The sequence below is a fragment of the Micromys minutus genome (genome assembly GCF_963924665.1).
Source record: "Micromys minutus genome assembly, chromosome: 23".
NCBI classification, from domain to species: Eukaryota; Metazoa; Chordata; class Mammalia; order Rodentia; family Muridae; genus Micromys; species Micromys minutus.
Genome location: NC_137958.1, coordinates 12716918 through 12741895, shown reverse-complemented (window position 1 = coordinate 12741895; position 24978 = coordinate 12716918). Strand labels below are relative to the sequence as shown.

Below are 24978 nucleotides of genomic sequence, written 5' to 3'. Positions count from 1 at the left end.
TGAGCCCTGGAATGCAGTATACCCAGACAGTCTGACTTCAAAAAGGACAACTTTGAATCAAGTTGAAGAAATATTGATCTGTAACCCAAGACAGTTTTACACTTAAAATTTCCATGTGTGCACATGCATAGACTTTTAACAGTGGAAGATTTGGTTTTAAATCTTATTTCAAAATAACAAGCTTAGCCTCCCATTCTGCAGTTCCACCTTTCCACTGGGTATTGGTCTCTTATTGACCATTATCTCCAAAGGCAGTGATGAGAGGACTTTCAATGTCAATGGCCAGGAAACGAATCCATCCTGATTTCTATTCTTCCCCGTCTTGGTTTCTGGCAGATTCTTTGTTTTGCACCTGCATCGAAACGAAACCTGAACCTATTTTTGCACTGACATGAATTAACTTATCTTGGATTTCTGCCAAAACGAACCCGGGCAATGTTTCATCCCTATGGCGTATCATTCACACCTGTTTACTTGCTATAGGATGTAAATAAAGTGAGATGTTTCTAATTGTCCCAGAAATGGTGATTGCAATCCCTTCTATAGAGAAATGGTATCAGGCACTTCACAACCCAAAGACAGCTGCCATAACAATTAGGGTTAGTCATACCACTCAAGTTGGAGCCTGTCCCAGGTCTCTATGCTTATACAGGAGAGGACCCAGGGCAGTGTGGAGAGGAATGGTCTGCCTGCCCTGTAGCCTGGGAGGAGAGGAAAGAGGCTCCACTCATCCTCGACAAATCAATGGGGATTGGATTGGGGGTATTCGAAGAGAATCAAGTCCCTGATATCCTGCCTGGCACCTGGGTCCCTTGTTGATATTTATCAATTTGTATGTCTAATTGGGTATTCCAATTAGGAAAGCTGAACATTTCAAGAGCAAGCTGTATGCAGCGCTCGCTAGATCTACCAGCAGTCGCCAAAATAAGGCGACTGAGATGTTTGTGCAACTCGAATAGCTGCTCAGTCCCCTGGGAAGAGCTCGGCATACAATTCCTTCCTCTCATCTTTCTTACTCTCTCCAATCAAATTCCTGAGATTCACAGAATGACCAATTCAGTAAGCACAAATTCATAGAATCTTCAACATAGTTGACACCAACTTAATCTACACAAGACCATAAACAAAGTGGACTGTTTTATATGTGGGTAAGGAGGCTAAGTAAAAGCATGATTAACTAATGTGCCTAACATCATAGAGCTAGGAGATGGTAGAATCAGATGAGATCATGCATGTACAGTTGCATCCCTAACATCAAGGCTCTTTGGTCCCTATCTGTGTTCATAGCTTGCCCTAGGTTTGCTCTCTCACATACTCTACAAAGGACAGAGTGCTGACAGATTAAAGACCTGCTCCGGTCAAAGATGCTTAAGACATAAGCCTTCGAGGCGCTGGAGTATAGGAGAGCAATGGTATTTAAATCAAGTACAATAGCAGGTGAGGGGATCCGGGATGTCACTCCGTGGTAGATGCTTGCCTCCCATGTCAGAACCTGCCAGTCCAGTCTCTAGCACTGTACAGAACAGGAGTAGCAAGAACTCTAAACTGGCTTAACCTAGATTAAAAGTAACCGAAACCGATAGTAAAACAAGTTCCCCAAATGTCACAAAGGGACAGGCACATGGTTATTCCCAGTCAAAAGCAAGGGGCGCAAGAAACAGCAAAATGGCTTTATATTTGTACCTGTGGAGTTTGAAATGCCTATGAACAAGTCCCATGCTAAATTAGTCACTACCCCGATGGCACGTCCCAACGCCTGGCCATACCTTGCTGAAGTATAAAGAAGATCCAGAAGACACGACCCCACAGCCTTGCTCAGGTTTTACAACTTCTCCCCCAATAACTTCTTGCCAGTCTGAGTCCCAACTTGGGTTCTCAAAATCTGTCATAATTGTGGAAGGAAGTGCCACTTCTGGGTGGCACTCAGTGCCCTGGTATCCCTGGTCACACCTGTGGGGAGTGCACAATCAGCAAGTCATCTGCAATGGTGGCTTCCCGACTTAGTCATGTTCCTTCAGGTCTCATCCTTATACTGGAGTTTTCTATAGCATTAATGTGTATATGATATGGTACTATCTCCAGTTCTTTTACATTCCTCAGAATGGGTAGAGTCTTTAGTTACAAGTATTAGGTTAAATTTGTGGAATTCAAGATAAAAATACGTGGTCTTATGGTTGTGCAAGAAATGGGGATTTCCCATTGCTTTAAAAATATCATATATGTAGGTTCAACTATTCAACTAACATGTCACGCTGGTATTATTTTACAGTTCTTTCTAATTAAATGACATATATTTGGGGCCTTTAAGGACTCAAGTGTAATCACTTTCTTCCCATGCGCACAACCTTGAGTGGTGTGGGAGAGAGTGCTACAATGTTTGTCTAATTGAAGAAGATCAGGGAGGGATGGGAAATTCCAGCAGAACTTTCACAATAAACCCAGCAAGACTTTCACATCATGAGTTTAGATTTAAGGGTTTAGAATATGTGGTTTCCCATTTCCATAACAGCATGCCTTACATTCGGAATGAGAACAGAAGGGACACTCACTTGCTTCTGGCTATTTTGTTCTGTGTGAGTCTTTGTGCTGACAGGGAAAAGAACCACTGGAATGAACCCACAGACACACACCCTGAGGCGCACAGGTGGGTCAGACCCTCAGGAGCACATACCTGCACACGCCATGGTCACATGATCCATGCCCACTGCACATGTTGGGGCATTGCTGCCCAATGTAAATGTTGTCTAGAGCCCACTCATCCTGGGCGGTGTAATAGCTTTGACTCCATCGGAAGCGGGTGGCACCGGACCTGGGAACAAAGCAGGCAATACCAGCTGAACTACGCATGGTGTTTGTCACCAAGAATTCTGCACCTTCTAGTAGCAAGCTCCCCAGAATGTCTGTGTGGGTTCCCAGCATTTGCCTTTGGCTTAATTTCCACTCAATTATTTTGCAACTCAGCAATTCTGTCACAAAGAACATTGAAGAAGGACCCACCCATATTATGTTTTAATCTTAATTTAGTTGTAGCATTTTAAAGAAAAGTAGAAGGCTAGCCTTTCTATTGTTACTTGAACATTTGATTCTAGAAACAAAGAACATTCAAAAGTAAAGGCTGCCTAGGCAACAAAGCATGCCTTTCACAGATGAGAATACAAAATATTTTACTTAGAGTAATAGAATTTCTCAGAATCATCACACCAGCCAACATTGGAAGACTTTAATTTGGTTCAGAACATAAAACAAAACCTTTGGCATGCAATTTTTGGTATAGAGAGGACACACTGGAAAGTGCTGTTTAGAAAGATCATCTGCAGGTGAGGACTCGCTTGGGTTTCCTGAGATAGTTGATCTTAAGCAGAAACGTGAACACAAACACTTGGTGCCTCAGGTCATTGAATCTGAGTCTAAAGATACTTTAAGGGTCACAGAAAAAGAGGTTTAAAGTTGGTGACTGCTTGAAAACATTCTTAAAAATTTACAGAGAAATCTTCACTTGTAGGATTTTCCAGATATGCGTGGTAAATTCTTTTTGGTCAAAGTACTAAAATACCACTACCACCACCACCACCACCACAACAACAACATAACAACAATACAATAAGACAACATGACAACACAACAATATAAAAACAATCCAACACATTCCAACAAAACATAACAATAACAGCAACACAATAACAGTAATATAACACAACATAACAACAGCAATGTAACATCACAATAATATAGCAACACAACACAATACAACACAATACAACATAACAACCCAACAGCAATATAATAACACAACATCACAACACAATAACAGAACAACAACAGCAGCAACCGCAGTAGCAGCAGCAACAAAGAATTTGTAGAATTCTTGTGTGGGATTTATTTTTGTTAATCACAGCACTCCCTAGCACTCTGTAGATACACTTGATCTGTCTTCAAATGATCGGGAAGAACCTGCACCAATTACACATATTGAGCACACCATATGCAACAGGCTTTTGTTTATTCTGTTAATGATCTGTTGCTAATAGTTTGTAATTTTATTTATAGCAGGAGATTCCAGGGTTCATGGACCGTCCCAGTAGATGGGTTTATTTGCATATCAGTACTTGTCATGAAAATAAGACAGAGGCATCTCTGTAGTCCTGGCTTATACTCGTAATTTAACAGCCATCTTGCTTTACATGGCACTATTACTGACTTTTAGAGAAGCCTAAGAAAAAGCAACATTCATTAGAGTACTGTAGTGGTTTGAATAAGAAAGGCCCCTGAGGCCCATATATTTCAATGCTTGGTCATCAGGAGTGGCACTACTTGGTAAGAAATAATAGGTGTGGCTTTGTTAGAGGAAGTGAGCCACTGGGGGTGCACTTTAAGGTTTCAAAAGCTCACACCTGTCCCAGAGCCTCTCTCTTCCTGCTTCTGAAGATCAGGATGTAGAAATCTCAGCTATTTCTCCAACATTCTGGCTGACTGTGGGCTTCCATGTTTCCCACTATGATAATGGATTAAACCTCTGAAACTGTAAACCAGCCCCAATTGAATGCTTTCCTTTATGAGTTGCCTTGGTCATGGAATCTAGAAATAGAACAGTGACTAAGAAAAATATATTGCCCTACAGAGTTGGACAAACAAAACTCACGGACATGATGACTCAAATCACCATACAAAGGAGAGACTGCTCTATTCTTCTAAAATTGATTATAATCTGAGTCATATCAAGAGTCCCAGCTGACCAGGCCCTAGTCATCTGGATTTAAGGACATCCCTCATCTCAATAGCTTGTACAGGAATAGAATAAATTAGGTGCTCAAAATAGTGTGCTGAAGATGAGTCAAACAGCTCACAAGAGGAGTCTGTTTCTGACTTCCAAAGGTAATAGAATGAAGAATGCACCAGGAGCCAGGGTGAGACTCCCAGGATCCCAGTTTTGTAGTATAGCAGCTGTGTGATCTTAGTGAGCACTCCAAGCTGGGAGAGGCTTCTAGCTCCTCATTTCTCAAATAATGAGTGTGGACAAACTGATGTTTAGGATCCCTTTAGTGGTTGCTTATTTTTTTGTGTATAGTACTGATGAAAATATTGTTTTGAAAACTTTCTACCTTCAGTACTAAAATGGGGTGGAGGTACTGAGGAGCCCTTCTTAGATTTCCAGTTTATGTTCTTATAGCCATAAGGAAGTGCTCTGTGTGCTTAAAAACTCTTGAAGAGGGATTTCCTTCCCATAGAGAGTTTAAGGTTAATCTCACTTAAATATACTCTACATATTGATGTCAACTAGGAGAAGAGCCAGGAAAAAAAGAGGTTAAATATTGATTGGATTCATTTTTAGTGAGAAAAAAAATTAATCGTGTGCGCCATCTCCAGTGGATTTCATGAGGGAAGGTGAGGTGTGATCACACTGATTTGCACACTCAGCACTGTGCAATGCTGTCCTCTACACAGATATTTCATCTGCCAATCCATTCTATTACCTGTCTGTCCTTCCATCCATCCTCTCTGAAGAGGTCACAACATAACATTGAGTTGCATTTAAAACACAAACATGGAACTGTGCATTTCTAAAAGCAGCAAAACTCGAGTCTTAATACAACCTTCCTCTCCTAACTTCAAGGCCAAAGCAGACTGGCATCCACTCGTTTCTCCATGATTATATAACCTGAAGAGTCAAGGTAAATGAAGGCTGACTAAATTGTATTTTCCACCTTTAGCGTTCCTGTAATTACATTTGCTCAATTATTCTGAGACCCATCCAGTGATTTAGGTGTTGACTTGTTTATGAAGTCAGCAACTGACAGCTGTTTGGGTCTCATCAGACCCTGTTCTTATGTAAATGTCCCTCATAAAAAGGAGATTAATTTTCATTGGGTAACAAACGCTCAGTTCCTATACAGTGTAATTTCACTGAGCAGGTGTATCTGGCAGCTATTTCCACTTGACAGTTGTCCGATCGAGCATGTTCTCCAGAGCCAACATATCTAGGATAATGCAGGACCATGCTTGCTTTGAAGTACTCAGTGTAGATTTGCATCCATGTTTGAATCAAAACAGAACAATGATTCGGTCAGAGAAATAGCATCCTTCAAAACAATCTGCCTGTTTCCCCATTGGAATGCTATTTGCAAAAACTCGAAGTAAACATAATAAAAAATTACCAAGGGTGTTGAGGAGACTAAATAGGTTCAGTCTTTACGGGAGAGACTTTAAGCATTATAGATTCAGAAACAGTGTAATAACCAGTTCAAAACTGATTTCATGTAGAAATAATATTTAGATTAACTATGAGTCAGTGCGGATACACAAATAAATAATATACTGGGCTGTTTGTTTTTCAAAGTAATATTTTCACCTCTCTAAGAAGTCTGAAGGAAAATTGCAAATGCAGATTCTAGACTACAGAGTGCATGCACCTAAAGGCACATGGCCACTAGAATAATTTTATTTGAAAATAGTATATTCAAATTTTTTACTTGGTATAGAAAAATAATGTTTTTCTAGTGGCATTTTCATATACATATATATATATATATATTTTCACATATTGCCCTCCACTACCCTTCCCTCCCGTTTCTCCTTCTACTTTGCCCCTTCCTGCCCCAAATAGCTTCTTCTGTTTCAATGTCATATCTATCTATCTATCTATCTATCTATCTATCTATCTATCTATCTATCTATCTATCAATCTATTTATCTATCTATCTATCTATCTATCTATCTATCTATCTGTATATTTATAGATATAGATGATATATAGATAGAGATGATATATAGATATAGATATAAATAGAGATAGATAGAGATATAAATAGAGATATAGATATATAGTTATAGTGTCCTACCTCTTTAATTCACTGATTCAATTTAAATCAAAGTTCCATGTAATTTTTAACATTCTATGAAGACCTCTACCATAGGACAGGTACTCTAATGGATGTACAGATCACTACATTCCCCTTCAGGTGTCTGATTAACACTGATGAGGGTTAACCTTTTCTGACAACGAATAACACTCAGTCCAGTGATGTTATATTTTACACTAAGAAGTGAGTGTAGCATCTGAGTGCAGAAAAATATACAAAGGTTTTTGGTTTTCTGATAGGAAAATACTTTTTTTGGATACTACCTAAACTATAGTTAATGGGAATGCTGGTCCAGGGCTGGAGAGATGGCTCAGTGGTTAAGAGCACTGGTCGCTCTTCCAGAGGTCCTGGGTTTGATTCCCAGCACCCATTGTCAGCAAATCCAGATCCAGGGGACCTAATGCCATCTTTGGTCTCTGAAAGCACTAGGCACACACATAGCACAAAGATACATGCACAGCAAAACACTCATGCACACAAAAATAAAAGACAGTGATGGGGCAGAATATTTCTAGGAATAAAAAAAAACCATTTCTCAACACTCTGTCAATATTAGCTTAGGATTGCCATTTTGAAATTGAACCACATATACCAATAAGTAAAATCAGTCAGTGTTTTTCTTAATAATGAGAGAAATAAACTTAATTATGCAGCAGTGAAGACCAGAAAGCCCCAAGGAGCTTGCATTCAGAGTGATCAGTGTTTTGATTGTTTGAGAGGCTGTTTTACAGATGCTTACTTTGAAAGACATGCTTGGAATGTCACTGAAATTAAATAAAAATCTTGATTACATTCTCAGCAGTAGACACAAAAGAGTAGAATATTAAAGAAAGCAAGAACTTATTATACAAAACATCAATAGAATATCTTGGAAATGGCTCACAGTGGGACATGAAAAAACTTATGGAAATCAAATTTTAAGCATTTTCTTCCAACTGACATAATGATGCACTGGAAAAACAATCAAGGAGTCGTTCCCACACAGCACAGGTATTCATTGAACAGGAGTCGTAAAGCAATCCTGGGTTGGCCATTGACTCTGTGAGGTGTCTAACTTTTATATATAGGACAGTGTGAGAAAGACTTGTTTAGTGTCCTCCTCATAAATAGGGGCCTTGAAAGCACACGTCACAGAAAAATACAATGCTCATCTAGTTTATGGTTTCTCTTCTACACATATCCTAGAATTCCAGGGTTGTCAGGAACCTTTAACATAACACTAATTAAATGGTCCCTACATTGACAGGATTCTGCCTTGACGAGATTGTTGGTAAGGAGCACGGAGCTAGCTGAGAATTCAGACCCAGTTTCTAGTCCAAGGCTTTTTCTTTGGACAAGCTTACACTGAATAAAGGCTTTAAATGTTATCCACAGCACTGAGTGATAAAAAGAAGGCACAGATATTGCAGTGTTTTGACTGAGCAGGCTAAGATGAAGAAAACGTAATGTCTGCAAAAGATCTATTGTGTTTTTTTTTTTTTCTTTCCTCTTCTCAGCTGTTCATTCTTCCTTGTTTACTGTGGCCTCATCCTCTGAGGCATGGTTTTTATTGTTACTAGAAAGAAAATGTGACTAGGAAAAGAATGCACGTTAAGCTTTTGATATAAAAAGTTGGGCTCCGCAAAGAGGAAAAGGAAATTTGCAATCCTAACTACTTGGGTTTCTAGATTGCTTGTATCCTTTCTGTTTGAATGTCAAACGTGAAGAAGTGGGCGACTGAGGTCTGCCACAAAAACAATATTTCAGGGCAAGAAGAAAGGTTAGAAGCAGCTGTCACTGGGGAAAACAAATTTTCATATTTCTCATTAGTCCCATTGTCTGCAATCCTGAGTATATAAGACACATGGAACTTCTGGGTAGGGAGAGAATGGTCTTAGAAGTCTGCAGACCTTATCTTCACACTCACGTCCTAGTAACCCAGAGCAAGAACTGAAGTGACGGCCATATTTAAGGCATCATGTCTCACCATGTTTTCTGAGGAAGAACAACAGTGACTCTTCTCCACTGCGTGAACTCGCTGGAGTGGTAAATGCTGGCAGATGTAAATTCCTGGCAACTTGGCATACTGGGAAGGCATTCCTGAAAGAGAGGAAGAAGCCAAACTTAGCTTCCATTTGCCCACTGGACATGTTTCATCTCCCACTGCAAGAGAAAAAGACCTTTGAGAAAGCTAATGCCATGATTTTAGCTTCTGGTACTAGGAAGTAAACTTATGATTTTTCCCTTTAGAAAGCTAAAAACAATTGGGAAGATGCCATCACAGAACTAAACATCTTTCTGTTTACAACGTAAACAGATAATGATTAATTTTTATCTATTAGCACGAGCATTTATGAAATTTATCTTATGCATCATAATACTATAATGCACTATAATACATCATAATAATAATGCATTTATTGTACCATCAGAACATTAGTGTGTGTGTGTGTTTATGTATGCTATGTAAAGTAAAAAAATTAGATTACAGTTCTTATTTGTGTGTTTCTAATGTCAGAAGGTACCATTCCTTATGTAGTCTACTCATGGACAGAAAAAGAACAGATAGAAACAAGCCATAGGGAAGAGAGCCAGAGAGCTAGTATTCAAATACACTACCCCACCAAGAGTGTCCAGTCTTGGGCGTTTCTTCTTCTTCTTTATTTCCAGTTGCTCATTGGTATCTGATACTAGTGTGGAGTGCTCTCTTAGTGAGATTTCTAATTTGATGTCAAAGTTATATAATATTGTTTCTTTTCAACTTAAAAATGGTACTAATCAGGATCTTAGAGAAAACATACGTACTTCTTGTACAAGGTGCCATGTAAGGCCATGGTTGGTTGAGTACTCCAGCTTCACCTGGTTGTCCATGTGAGGAGTGTATTTCTGGCCACAGCCCATCACAAGGCTGAACTGGATCATATAGGATGCTCCGATCTGCATGGACTGTGTTTCCACGTAGCGCATGCTTGAGGCAAGTTTAGAATCCCCCGTAAAACTGAAAGAGACCAGGTGGAAACTGAACTCTACCAGTGCCGTGTCAGGGAAGGCTGATTTCTTGTTCTCAGCTCACACACTTTGCTCATAGCTTCACATCACTTATTTAAGCTTAGCTGAGTTGCAGAATAGGTTTCAGTAAGTCTAACAAATTCAATTTAAACCAAAGAAGACCTTTAAGAAAACACTCATATATCCAGTTTGTCAGATGCATCTGAAACTGAGAACTCATATATTACTCTCACTAATCTTGGCAGCTGGAATCTATCTCAATGAAATAATTCTAAATTCAAAGACAATTTTATAAAATCATGGTGCATATTAAATCTTACTGATATATTAAGAGTAATATATCAGTAATAAGCGGCAATCTCAGAGCCTACCTAGAGAGAACTGGAAAAGCATAAGTAAACTAGAATAGGTACATGTCAGAAATCATCTGCATTTCAAATATTGATAAAGATGATACAAGTATATTCAAATGTATTATCATTAAGTTTTAATACCAGCCACAAAATACTACATAAAGGCAACTGAATGTTTGTAGTGGTGGAAGATTTCACAAAATATTTTTAATGCTCACGAATTCAGTATTACAAATGTTGTAATATATTTTTAATCTTTGTGACCAAAGTTAGTCAAATTCTTGGTTTGGTTGTCACATCTGTATCCTGTAACTACAGTGTCAAGTTGTTTGAAGGAAGACAAAGTCATTATCATTTTTAGAAGAAAAAAAAGAGAGAAAGAACTCAGGGTTTTGTAATCTTTCCAGGATTAAACTATATACACCTTTGCCCTTCAGTGACATGGGTCAACATAAGTCACTAGAGTGTCAATTGCACTCAGATTACCTGCCAGAAAACGTGCCTTCCACTCAGAAGCAGGGCCAGTACCATTCAACAATCTTCTGTAGTACGCACATGCACACGGAATGTATACACCTCTTCAGAAGGCATTGTTTAATAAGTGGACTATTGCCCATCTATAAGTTCATTATGGACTGAGAATTAGGTTATAAAACACAGACTTTCTCCAACAATGCCTACTAAGTACTGTTTAACAGTTTTTTGAAGTAAGACTTTTCACTTGAACGGTGAATACTGAAAGAAAACAGAAAAGCCTCCATGTCTGGTTCAGTAGAATGTTCAGTGAAGGCCACAGTCACTCCTGCTGGCCTTGTGATTGTAGCTAAGACATAGAAAGTACTGGAACCTGCGCATGACTAAAAATGGAGCCAATGATTTGTTGATCTCAGTCAAGCCCTAAGCAGGGCTCTGTATGGTGCCCACATTATTCTCCTGGCATCATAGCTTACACTGATGCTCGGTAGTAGAGACAGAGTAAACGGTAAATGCCGAGGTCTCAGTGAGAACCCGGCGCTGACAGACTCCAGAGCCCTGCTTCCAGTTACCCTAAGATCGAAGGAACCATCACAAGCTGAAATAAAATCTCTTACAGACATTTAATAAAGCATGAGCTCTCAGTTATTATGTAGTGATATTGTGATGTGGAAAACTAAAACCAAGACGTATTTACATGTCAGAAGGCTCAACGTGCAACTCTGGAAGTTCAAAGTGTTAGAGTTACGTTTTTGGCAACCCTGGCACAATGAAAGTCATACAGAACAAATGCAGCAAACCACAGGTACAAACTTGTCTGTGTCACTCCTTTGGTTTAAGTGGGCATAAGGGTTTTCCAACTTTAAGAAGTGTAAGTGTGTGTGTGTGTGTGTTTTTGTGTGTGTGTGTGTGTGTGTGAGAGAGAGAGAGAGAGAGAGAGAGAGAGACAGAGACAGAGACAGAGACAGAAAAACAGAGATAGAAACAGAGACCAGAGAGAGAGAGTGAGAGAGAAAGAGAGAGGGAGAGAGAGAGAGAGAGAGAGAGAGAGAGAGAGAGAGAGAGAGAGAGAGAGAGAGAGAGAGAAATAGAGAGAGAGAGAGAGAGAGAGAATTAAGTGCTGTTTTTAGCTCTGAGAGTTGTTTTTGTATTATCACTTAGAATGGAGGTCATTAGACAAAGAGGCTTTCTTAACTTGTTTTGTGTTAAAAGATATCCTCTATCTCCTGGATGCCTTCAGAGAAAAACCACATGGACAATGCCACACAGGACCCTAAGGGTCAACAAGTGACAGTCACAGAAACCTCCCGTCTGCCAAGTGTAGTCCCACATCCCCTAACCCCACCACCTGTGAAAAAACTTAAGATTATTTCTGAGGCGGTTCAGAAAGTTTCTCACTTTAGACAGAAGCAGGAGGAAGTGCTGTGATTTACACACAATGCCCGCACCTCCCCTTCGCATGGTTAGGTAGGTAGCCATGAACTTGGTTAAAGAGCTGAACCCGTCAAACCTGAGAGAGGGTTCTAAGTTGGTATAAGACCACGAAAAGAACAAGTTACAAAGTATATATTCAGTCCTGGCTGCAACAGTCCTGTTAACACCTTCACATACTGCGGTTAATTAGCTGTCCAGAGCTGTTTTGAGCAGACAGATGCAGTGGTCCGCCAGTCTCCTTTCTCCCCCCACCTCCCAACCACAGTCACACTATGTGCACTGATGAGTCTTCACCAATTAGACACAAGAGGAAGAGCACCTTTCAGTGATGGCCACACTATGTGCACCACCCTGCCTTTCCAGGGTGATAGAGGGTCCATTTGCTTACTTGGCTTCCAAGTTGTTTTCTTTCTTTCTTTTTAAAATTGGAACGAATTATTTTATACAATATATTCTGATCACAGTTTTCCCTCTCCCAGCTTTCCCAGACAGATGATTTGGCTGCCATATCCTTTCCTACCCCTTTGCCCATTCTTCCTGTAGACGTCCTCTGTAGCCTGGCAGGTCTTACCTAAGGGAAACCCTGCAGCCTTTCTGTGGATGGAGTCCTTTCTGCGGAGACTCTGAAGCAGGGGACTGAGATCTCTCTAACACCTGCAGCCTTGCTAACTCTTCCCCAGTTTGGGCGTCTGCTATCCCGTATAGCTTGTTAGAAACGACAAAGCAGCTTCTACTCTTGTTTACACTACAATCACTCTTGTGTTTGCTCTAACCCAGAACCCAATGCGTATCTAACTTCACAGTACTGAATGATATCCATTCTGATGCCTTAGGCTGAAGCCGAACAACAGGAGGAAAGAATGCATGTCCACACTTCAACAGTAGCCCATTCATAGCACAGGCTCACGTGGTTGGTTTCCGACTTATGTGAGCTCAGCTGAAAGTCAGGGGCACTGGGTCTGCTGCTCCCCTTTCTCATGTTCTTGTTCAGCTGGGATTTGTGAAGAAGAGAACTGGGTGAGGTGAGTTCTTCCATTTACAGAACTGCTTCTCTTTGCTCCAAGCTGAAGTCAAGACTCGTGTATAAAGGGAAAAGTGAACAGAACCGCGCCTGGTGGAAGCACTAAAATGTAGAGCATCAGCGTTTCAGGGAGTTCTGGGGACACAATACGTCGGGAACGGGGATGATTAGCTTTATTTGTGATGTCTTGCAAGGGTGTTTCAAAATCAAGAAATGCTTTTTAAAAAGCGACTGCATCTACTTAGAAGATGCAATGAGAGGGGCTGAGGCTGAGGGTATCTCTTTCCATTTGACGGGAAGACTTGTCAAGCACATAACACCTTAACGTAACCTGAATAGCTATAGGTCAACACTCTCTGGTGCAGTGCCTCTGTCTCCCCCACCTTGCTTCTTATGAATAGCAGACAGCTTACTTTCAGAAACCAAATGCTAACAATGCAGAACTGTGCCAGAGCCTCACAAAAGCCACCTGAACGGGACACTTTGGGTTTCTAACAGCAAGATGACCTCATTTGACCTGTGAGTCGAGACCATCTGGGAGCCTTACCTGGGAAAAGGTGAGAGGTAGAGTGACTGTTCCCAGGATCACACAGTTGAAAAGAAGCCTGCAGAGGTGTTAGAGAAAACACTTCTGCCTCAAAACCCTTCCCACGGCCATGCATTGTGGAGGGAGGTCTTTGGAGGAGGGATCAGGGGGGCCTTAAGAAAACATCGTTATTTAAATGCTCAACCAACTCCTATCAGGTTTTGGTGACTTCTGAGCACAGTCACTTTGTTTATTTTCATTGTTTTTTCCACCTCTGGGGGTGGAAGATGCTTCTGTGTCACAGTCACAGAGAGAAAAATCCACGCTAAGCTGCTCCACTCTGAGCAAATGGACTAGCTTTTTTGGGCAGTGTCTTTTTTAGAAAATCAATATGGCTGGACTCTTGTTACTGTATCAAGGGGGAAGATGGCAGTGCTATTTAAATTTATTTCCTTCAAGAGTCTCACAGGGAGGAACAGCTCTGCAGAATTCGCTTGCAGAGAAATGATAGTGTTCCACATGCTCTTTTGTAGTTCTGATATGAGTTCTTGTCAGACCTTTCGGTCCATTGCAGAAGATGGGAATGAATCAATCTTGGGCATCACCTGTCCCTTTGACTCTGTTCTTACAGTCAGCAAAAAGTTGTCTACTCAATTTGATAGAAAATCTATGGGGTTAAAAGTGGCATTTTATCTCAGATGTCATTTCTACATTATTGTGGCACAGAGCAGATGTAACCATATTGTTACAGTGGCTGCAATTCCACTATGTAGGGATGACAGCTGTTTACGTTTGACAAATGATGGGAATGGCATGGCTGCGTGGGGGGGGGGTGTGACAGTCCCTGTCCCTAGAGCATTGCCAGGCCTTTGTTCCCATGATCCCCATGTGCCGATGGTTGCTGTGGCCCTGAAGCTGATCTGCCATCTTTACTACTCTACTTTCAATATTCTTTCTGGGAATACACTTCCCCATTACTCAGAGCTAATCCTGCCATAGTAAATGAAACAGATGCGGTTCTCAGGGATGCAGAATGGAGACAGTCATGAGGCTGAGGAGGATGAGGCTGGCTCTCTGCTTGGCCTTCAGGGTCATGGCAAAGGATCTAGACAATATAACCATAAGGGCCATAAAAGCCTACACGGTCCCTTTTGGAAATGGTTCATTGCCAGCTTTGGCCTTGAATGCGGAATCATGAGGAAGCACATGTACCCTCCAGTCCAATGGCCGCTACATTGATTAGTTAGGGTGAACTTGGGGACATCAAGGATAGAAAGTTAAAGTGGTCTCAAAAAAGAAAAAGCATGGATAGAAAAAACAGGAATTTATATATAGTTTAGGAATAAACAGTGTTAGAAGGAGAGTTGAGGCTATGGGATGGAATTGATAGAATAAGAAAATGAAGAGTAGGGAATATAAAGATGGTGTAGAAGCGTATAAAAAGTTATATAAAAAGCTATCATTCTGTTTTTCTTGCTGATTGAAGAATTGAAGATAACAGTTCCTGGAAAGATAAGAGAGAGAGCTAACCATTTTGCTCAGACATTCAAAACTTTGCAAGGACTTATTTTAATTTCAGTAGTTTGTCATCTTTCTATTCTTACATGGAAACAGTTACTAAAGACTTCTGTCTGCTGTATCAAAAACAAAATAAAACAAACAAACAAACAAACAAAAAAATCTGAAAGAGCTGTGGCCAGCTCCCCGTGAAGAGCAGGCTGCAGAAACCTATAAGGACACATGTGTTTGCTTTGTGCTTGGTTCTGCTCTAAGGAAACGGGGACTTATAGTGTTTATGTAAATCTAAGAATTCCTGATAATTATTAACAATGATCAAAACCCTGAAAAATGTCACTTTAGGGAAAAAAAAGACTATTCTGGCTCTTTCTGGCTATTAAGCTATTAGACTTAAGTTCAAGCTGAAGTTGAAGAATGGAGAACCCTGAGAATCAGGGAACAGAGAGAGTACCTGAACCAGCAGCTTACCTCTACTGCTGACTCCGAGTCATTATTGAACCAGCATGCTTCCAATCTGGCCTTTCTCAGACCCTCCTCACACTGAGGCAGAACCTCAGCAGACATATGTATCTCCAGACGGTTTTCTTAGACTTGTGCTTACACACATTCAGGCACACATACACTTTCCTCCATAAAAGCCATTATGTAATAACAGTAGATTTGCCTTTTCCTCTTCTTATAAGGATTTTATTATCATTGTCCTAAACTGAAAAAAATACAGCGAGACATCGCAGTTGTCTCTGTGTATGGCGTTCCGGAGAAGCACTTTCATGTCCACTATCATAAACAACTCTGAGACAAAGCACATCTGTGTGGTCCTCTGTGCACTTGCCCAGTGTGCTCCCCAGGACAAAACGTCCTAGAATCAAGACTGCGCACTAAAGCAAGTGCACCCTTACACGGACACTGCCACCGCCAGGCCGTCTTCAGGAGATTCCGGCAGGTTGCATTTACCAAGAACACGGCTAACGTTACACCTGCCATTGCAGGCACGGACGAGTGTCTCTGATAGCTACTTCACGTCTGGAGCCCTGCTCTCTGCCGCTCTGATTGCTATGGACATCAGACAGCTATTTGTGTTTTGTGAGGGGGAGGGCACAGTGCTTTGTGTGTATTTTGCCCACGTTTCAGAAAGAGTCACACGTGTTACTTGTTGATTTGATAAGAGTTCTCCACACACTATAGCTGCACAGTGTGTCTGTCGGACAAGGTAATAGTGCCACGCTGCTCGTAGCTTGGTGTGATTAGTGCTTAGTTTACAAGGAGGTGTTTAATCCTTTCTCCTCTAAACACAAGTCTAAGTGTTTTAAGCAGCAGAGCATCTGAGCCACTGGTTCCGGCTTCTGCCATTGGTTACTGTTACTGTTGAGGTTGCCTCTGATACCAGGTCATAATCGGGTTTCACAAACGTGCAACGGCTGCCTGAAAGAGACATGCTTGTTATTTGTAAAGTATGATTTTCAAAAGACGTTGCCTACGCATTGCCTCCTTATGTTTATCCAGGTTCTCATCTCTGAGCCACTGAGAACCAAAGCAAAGCATTGCTATTTAAACCACCCTGAATTGTGAAAAGTGGTCCTTTCCTTTGGTAATTCTGACAAATTCTGTATCATGGCCACCTCTCTGTGGGCCACGCTGTGTGGCAGCCCTTTCTGTCTTCATCTTCCTGTGGGTTTCCCCCTTCTCCAAGCCACCTCTGTTACAGTCCCTGGGCTTCTAGGGAGGCCAGAGGGTAAGGAGATTGGAATGCGTTGCTCTACCTTTCCCAACACCATGTCCTTGATGTTTAAGGTTCCAAAAGCATCATGGCTTTCTCTGCCATGTTGCTTCGATCACCAGGTGGTAAACATGTTGGCCTAAGCTGCCACATTTATCCGATCGCCTGGCTTGTTAATATTTCTGGATTATTCTCTACAGTTCTCACCACTTTCTCAACTGGGCTTGTAATCACGAGCAGGGTATTTCTGAGGCTCATATTTATTTCTATAGAACAGCTGACTTCACTAGAAAATAACCCTGGGGTTTCTTCACATAATGCACTGCACCCCATATTTATCGGAGGGGCTTTTGAACAATCGTTGTGGGTTTCTAAGTGGCTAACTCCCCCACCTTGTTTGTCTAGTTGAGATTTCAGGGTTATGTTGGCAATTAAAGCTATTTTGGAATGCAAGTGTTCTTAGCACCTGCTTCAGGCTGTTTTTAGGTGTTCCGTCTCTGCCACCTGCCTTCCTGTTTAGCTTCACAGTTCTGAAATGCAGCGAAGGAAGTTTCTGTTCTTCAGTTTCTCCAGTCCCGAGCTCATTCTCCCAGCATAGTTGGTGGAGTCAGGGATAGACTCTTAAACTGTTAGCCACACTCCTCACTAACTGAAAGCATTGCTCAGGCTACTCGGCTGCTAGTCACTGGGCTTCGTAAAGACCTCTCTTTGTAAACAAACAGAGCATATAATGTAGCGAAGGATTAGATAAATTCAGATTATAGGCACTAGGAGGATAGGAGTCATTGTAAACAATGGTTAGGCTCAAAGGGCCACTTTCTTTCTAACCAGGTGATTGGTTACAGGCAGACACTGCAGGATGCTCAGACAAGTGGGAGACGGATCAGAGCCACAGAGAATGGCTCTTCCTGCCTTTTTAATCGTTCAGAGTTCCATTTGCAGCTAATTCACCTTCTCCATTTCTCCCCAGCCTGTGGACAATTCACCCAACTGCTAGAGGCTGGGAGATGATCTTAGCCACTTTCAAAAACAACCAGTTTTAAAAGTTACACATCCTTGTTGGAATAGAATGGTTTCAAAGACTTGGGTCAAGTCTGTGACATTTCCTTGAACATCGTACAGCACATTCTGAAGGAAATTCAACAGCTGGAGTAAGCTATGGCAGAAGATGGCAAGCACTTTTGGGTGTGTGTCACCAGAGAGAGATGTCTGGTGGGTGGAGGGCACGTAGTTTCTCATAGCCATCATTGAACCTGCTTTTGACGGCATGCGTGTGTGCGTATGTGCGTGCGCGCGCTCGTGTGTGTGTGTGTGTGTGTGTGTGTGTGTGTGTGTGTATGTGTGAGTGTGTTGAGTGTGTATGTGTGAGTGTGTATATGTGTATGTGTGTGACTGTGAGCATGTGAGTATGTGTGTGAGTGTGTGTATGTGTGAGTGAGTGTGAGCATGTGAGTGCGTGTATGTGAGTGTGTACGTGTGTGTGAGTGTATGTGTGTACATGTGTGTGAGTTTATGTGTGTGTGCATGTGAGTGTGGGTGTATCTGTGTGTGTGAGCATGTGAGTGTGTGTGGGTGTGTGTATGTCTGTGAGTATGAGCATATGAGTATGTGTATTTTGTGTGTGCATGTGTGTGTGTGTGTGAGTATGAGCATGTGAGTGTGTGTATGTGTGTGTGTGTGTGTGTGAGTATGAGCATGTGAGTGTGTGTATGTGTGTGTGTGTGTGTGTGTGTGTAGAACAGTCACCAGAGGCCACTCTCAACTGCTACATTTTTCTGCCTGTTTTGATGACTGAAGGTGACCAAGCTTTGAAACCAGCTCTTCCACTACCTCCATGACTCCAGCTCACCTCCAGCTGCTGGCTGCCCAGAAGCCTACTAATATATACACAGCATCTCAGAGCCAATTTTCATAGACAGGAACTTGCTGGATCCACATTTAATCCTTTACCAACACTGTCCTGTGGACAACCCTGACGACCCTGTGTGAAGGTGCAGTATGAAGAAGGGGAAAATAAAGGAAAGAGAGTGATAACAGTCCTCTTTTCTTTAAGTGTTTATGGCCACTTGCATTGTTCAGAGAATACTAACCCTGAGACACCCAAAGTCTTTTATAAGAGATTCTGATATCTTTAATCACGGTAAGCCCAGCCCACATCATAGCAGACGTATTAATGTGCACGGACACCTCGAATTAGATAAAACACTTGTATTTGCAGAACACCTTCAGATGTACTTTTGCAATTTTCCCTTTCAATTTTCCTTGGCTACAGGTAATTTAGTGGACGTTTGGCCATAATTTCTCATCGTGTTCAGGACTCAGTCCTCCAATGTTATTTCCAATATCACAACATTTTATGAATATTAGGTTTAGCAATTAATAAAGTTGGCATCATGCTGTGTTTCTAGATATTTCATTTTTGCAATTTTCTTGCCCTATTTTAGAGATGATACACATTTGCCAGCTCTTGGACTTTCTCCAGACTTGGACAAAGCTTGGTGGACTGGCATTGGGCCAAACCTGGGCTGTGGAGAGGAGCTGAGGGGTGAAAGAGATGGACCGGCTGAAGAAGCAATGGGCTGAGTCGCAGGCAGCCAGAAGGACTGGGGGCTGTAGAACCTGCCCGGCCGGATGACCCAAGGTCTACTGAGGGGTACTGGGAACCACTGTGCACTGAAAGAAATGGTATCGACCTATTGAATTTCCATTTCAACAAGCCAGGCAGAAAGAACCACAGACCTGATCCGTCACCATACATTTCTCTTCCCGTTAGTTTGATCAGTGGTCAATGAATCGAGCAGAAATCATCCTTAGATTCTTAGTACAAAGGAAGATATTTAGGACAATCTTAGTTTGAAGAAATAATGGTTTCGAAAAATCAATCTCTCAAGGACCTGCATCTTGGGACACAGCCACCATATCTGTTTCTAGGCAAGTTGTGGTCATCAGCATGCCCTCCACAATGGATCCAGAGATCCCTTTGTCCATGGCCACCATCAGACCCCAAGCTCCACTACAGCACTTGCAGATGGCACTGTTAGTCTCACCACCTCTGTCCCCTTTGACGGCCACTTTTTGCACAGCAGCCACCACTGCTTTTAAAAGTCGAAGATCAGGACCCACGCCTTTTCAAACTATTTACTGAATATTGATCACAGATGGAATGTAAACCAGCATTTCACATTGCTCTACAGGGCCATTGCATGATCAGACTTTTTACTTGTCTCATAGTCTTTCTTTGTGAGTCCCCCCGCTTCTCTGTTTGTGTTACAGCTTCTTTAAGTTAACTAATTGATTCAATTTACATCTCGATATCATCCCCTTCGTCCCTGTACCCCTCACATAGATCCTCTTACCTCCTCCCCTCCTTCTCTGAGAAGGGGGAGGACCCCTGGGTATCGCCCCACCCACTCCCACCCTACCTCAAGTCTTTGCAGGTCTAGGCTCATTCTCTCTCACTGGGGCCAGACAAGGTGGCCCAGTTAGGGGCACGAGATCACAGGCAGATGGCAGATCCAGGGAAAGCCCCGCTCCAGTTGCTATCCTGATCTCTTTCTTGGGGCACTAATGCCTCCCAGATGAGCTCCTACTGCTCTTCTAGAGAGTCCCACTCCCCTTTCCCATAACCCACACTCCACTCTGTCCCCTTCTCAGCCTTATCACTGCCTAGAACACTTTATGGTGTTACTCTTTATTGTAGCCATTTCTCTTAGACTGCAAGATGTGCAAGCAAAGGGCTTTTCCATCCGTCTTCATCTTAATTCAGACAGCTACACATCCATCTTAACACTGACTGCTACACTTCCTCTGTTAACAATGCTGTGCTGCCATCAATATATAAAATATATAAAATCAGTCTATAAAATTAGTCTGTCAATAGATGAAAACCTCTATGCAATGAAATCTTTATAGTGAAAAAGCTTAGCAAACAGGCTGCGGTTTAGGGAATCACCTATAAATCTAGTAGGTCCTACTGGGCTACATTAGCAATTGTTAGAGGCACTGAATGTCTTAGGTACTGAGAAGATTCTTCATTGCTATTGAGAGCAACAGGAAGTGACTTCCAGTGTATTTCCCTTGCCTATCAGTCACGATCTCACTAATCATGTACTATGACTCAGTGGTCCACGTCGCTCTCGGGAGCTGCCTCTCATCCTGACTGTTTTCCTTCATCAGTAGTTTTAGATGATTTGATGCTCTTTTAATAGATTTTGTAGAAAGACTCCAAACTTGCTTCAAAAAATACCAAATAATGAAATTTTTATGTAAGTTATAGGTTAAAGTTTAATTAAAGAAAAATCCTAGAAAGATTCACTTGGCTATTATTTCTGTTCAATAGTCCAGGACTCTAGTGATATTTCCTTATGACCTAAGAATTAGGAATACTTAAGCTTCAGCTAAGTACCAATGTGACCTCTCCTTTGTTTGTGTTTACTAACAACACAATCTGCACATTAGTACCGAGCCATCTCTTTGACAAGTTTTACTTCGACCAATACAGTAAAATAAGGAAATGAAAATCAACCCATGGAAAAGACTCAACCTTCACTAAATACATTTAAAGCATAATAAAAAGGTAACAAAATGAATGAGGTTTAAATTTTAAAATGTATGATGCCAAGTTTACAAGGTGTCTGTACAATAAACCCTCCCACACTGTGTGTTTGTATATGTTGTGTCTCTGAGCTTTCCTACAGACCCATGAGAAGTTTGCATAAACATTAACTCTGCTGGTGGCTTCATAGGTTTATCTGGGGAATCTTGTTGGTTATCCAGTGATACAAGTTGGAACATTTCAATTATCATTCAATTCTGCTATATTATCACATGATTATCATATAACAATACATTACAGGTTTCTCTCTGCTAACAGTCACAGCAAAGGGCCTGTTATTTACCCATCCACTGTAGACGCTGTGAAATAGTTTAGGAGGACAAACTCAGGTTCCTGTGTGTGTTGGGCTTATGCTCTATTACAGAGCTACATATCCCCAGCCCTGCTCACTTTTATTCAAATACTTATTTTTTCTTTTACTAATACATATGTGCCCCTCTGTGTGCATGTGCACACATGTACAGAGGATGTCAGATGTCCTAGGAAGTGAGCCCCTAAAATAGGTGCAGAGAACTGAGTCTGGATCCTTTGGAAGGTCAGCAAGGACTCTCAACCCATCTTTCTAGTCTCTCCCACTACCCAACCACTACGACAAGGTTTCACTAGGTTTCCCAGCCTTGCCAGAATTCATGGCCTTAAGCAATTTTCCTCCTATCTTAGCCTGCTAAGTATGTTGGTTTACAAATGCACACTACTATGTCTGACCATATGGACTTCAGTTAATTTATATGAAATAAACATACATGTAGCATTCTCTTTAGCTCTGTAGTTTTGCACATATGTCTTCTGCTTCCAATAAAACATACAAGCAAGTACTATTTTCTGGTCCATACTAATAGAGATCTCTTATGAGACATGGACACAAAGTTTCGAATGCTCCCTGTTAGTTCCTTTTAAGTGGGGCCATACATTGTGTAATGTTTTTGTCTAATGACTCCATTTTCCAGGGCTGACTCTGCTACCCGATGCTCACCCACAGGGAAGCTGAGTGTCCCAGGCTGTCCTCTCCTAGCAACACAGATCAAGTGCTTCCCCCCCCCCCACCCCATGTTCCTTTTGTTGTTCCTAGTTTAATTTGAATTCCTTTCTGTTGTTCTTTCACTTTCTAGTCAAACATTAAAAATTTCCTCTTTCTAAAATATAAACCCAACATGACAAGAGCTTGTGATTTACTTACATAAGGAACCTTCAATTAAAAATCAAACAGCAGTAGTCTCAATGAAGCATAAACGCACTTGGATCTTTAAGGCCGGCAAAGTACGCAGGTGTTTCAACATTTCTCTACATCACACAGTCTATTAATTTTTCTTTCAATTAAACCTACTTTTCCTCAAGTGACATAAATGACAGCCTTTCTTACCTCATGTTAATTTTCTCTTTAATTATTAGCAGTCACAGAAAATTTTTCCTCTTTGCACTGTAAACACACCGTTTTTGGTTATAATGAGAAGAGTCCGGGATTGCCTAACCACTTACCAGTCTTGCCTCAAATCTTATGGTTACTTACTTGGTACTGTTAGGAAGGAGCCATCAGTCACAGAGGTAATTGGCAGGAAAACACTGACAACAGTAAGTGTGGCCAGCAACCTTTGTGCTGCAGGCCTCTACCTCTCTGGACCAAATCTAGTTTATATAAACAAAACCTCCCTCAATCAATGTGCTTAGATCTCTTTAAAGACAGACTCGTTCATATTACCTAAGCACAATTACATCTATGAATCTCTAAAACTCAAGGATTCTTCTTACACTATGGTCACGGGCACGTCAGTACAGACAGACTCTCCGTTCAGTTAGTCAGTGAGGTGACTTGTGGTGGGAACTCCTATCTGTTGTCACACCCGATCTTCATGTCATTGTGATCATGGATCTCATCCTGCCCATTTCAGAGCTGAAATTCAGAAAAACCTAATATATGTGCTGAACTTCGGGTGCTGCTGTTCTGAGGTGGGAATTGTGTTTGGTGGTATAAAAAAAAAAAATGAGACTCTTAACATGTCATCTTCTAGAAAGTCCTGTAGAACGTGCCCATGGGTGATCTTACTCTGCTTGATTCCTAGCTGCTCATTAAGAGCCACCCTGCAGGACAGTGGCTGAAATGGAATGACAGTCAGAATGGAATTAGAGAGGTCATTGGGTTATGGATGTGCTAAAGGGCAAAGGTGATGGGGAGACACGAGTCAGAAATGGCTGCTTCTACACCATTCCATGATAAAACCCAGCTATTCTTAATTTTCACAAATGCTTCACTGTATTACTTTAAAATGTTCAATCAAAACAGGCTTCTCAAAGTTCCTCGTTGGTTAAAAATCTCCCTGCTTTGAGTTTCCAAACTTCCAAGCAGCAGTGCCAGAATCTGAATTCACGAATAACCTCAAAGCCTGGATTTTTTTTTATTATTCCACAGTTCTTAAAAACGGTCTGCTGCACCAGGCCCCCAGTCATAACTGCGCTGTGTAAATCCTAAAGCTACATAAGAGTAATGGCTTTGCATCTGTGGTATCAAGCCATTCTTCAGACAGGACAAAGGGATGCTAATATCCTTTAATATGGTTACTAATTGTGTTAATCAGGTCCAATTTTTTGATAAAACCTAGCGAATTCCATTGTGACACTAAGATGTGTGTACTGAATGAGGTAACCCAGACTCAGAAAGACAAATGCTACATGGTCTCTCTCATCTGTGGCTCCTAACTCCAAATCTTCAGATATAAATGTATAACACACTAATCACAGAAAACAGCCAAGTATAAATGTGTGTGGGTGTCTTGAGGGGGGGAATTGGGGTGTAGGTGATATAAAGTGGGAAATGAGAAAACAGGAAGGAAACTCCTACCAGGAAGTGGGGAGGGAGGTCAGTACAGATGGAGAGGGAGTGATGGGGGACAAATGTCATCAAGGTCACTGGATAAAGTCTCAAGGAATCAAAATTAATTTTGTATTTATCTAAAAGTATATTCTCTCTCTCTCTCTCTCTCTCTCTCTCTCTCTCTCTGTGTGTGTGTGTGTCTGTGTGTGTGTGTCTGTGTGTGTTTGTATGTCTGGTGTTCTCCATAGGAACCACAGTCTAACAAAAAGTACAGTTTTATGTAACCCCCTCCCTTCAGATGGTTGGTAAGGATAGTTCGTGATACTCCTTAAGCAATACAGGTTATCTATGTCAGTCTTGATGTTTCTCAATAGTTAGGGGTGTCCCCATATTGCTAAAGATAGCGTGCACTTAGGACACAGGCTCAGATAATTTCAGCTGGGCCTGGCCTGAAAGATTCTTTTTAATGGTCTAGCTTCCAGGGTTCCAGAAAATACTATGCGAGCTGCAAAAGGTCAGAGACAATTCAAACAGTTCTGCCCAGTGGCAGCACCCAGGAACCACAAATGTTACCAGCACAGCAAGATATGCATGGAAATTCAGGAAGTGGCACTCACACGTCAGGGGGGTCAACAGCTGCACAGCTGGACTTATGCCTGGTACTAGAAA

At 41.5% G+C, this 24978-nt stretch overlaps 1 protein-coding gene across 1 annotated transcript in view; it reads right to left on the bottom strand.

Moving 5' to 3' along the window:
* Window positions 1-24978, bottom strand: part of RELN (reelin) — a gene marked incomplete at its 5' end in the record, with an annotated part of 413261 nt that overhangs the window by 105507 nt on the left and 282776 nt on the right. The window contains 4 exons of the mRNA XM_080936108.1: window positions 1767-1950; window positions 2672-2809; window positions 8824-8936; window positions 9642-9834. Of these exons, the coding sequence (XP_080792234.1) occupies window positions 1767-1950; window positions 2672-2809; window positions 8824-8936; window positions 9642-9834 (628 nt within the window). The remainder of the gene's footprint in view (window positions 1-1766; window positions 1951-2671; window positions 2810-8823; window positions 8937-9641; window positions 9835-24978) is intronic.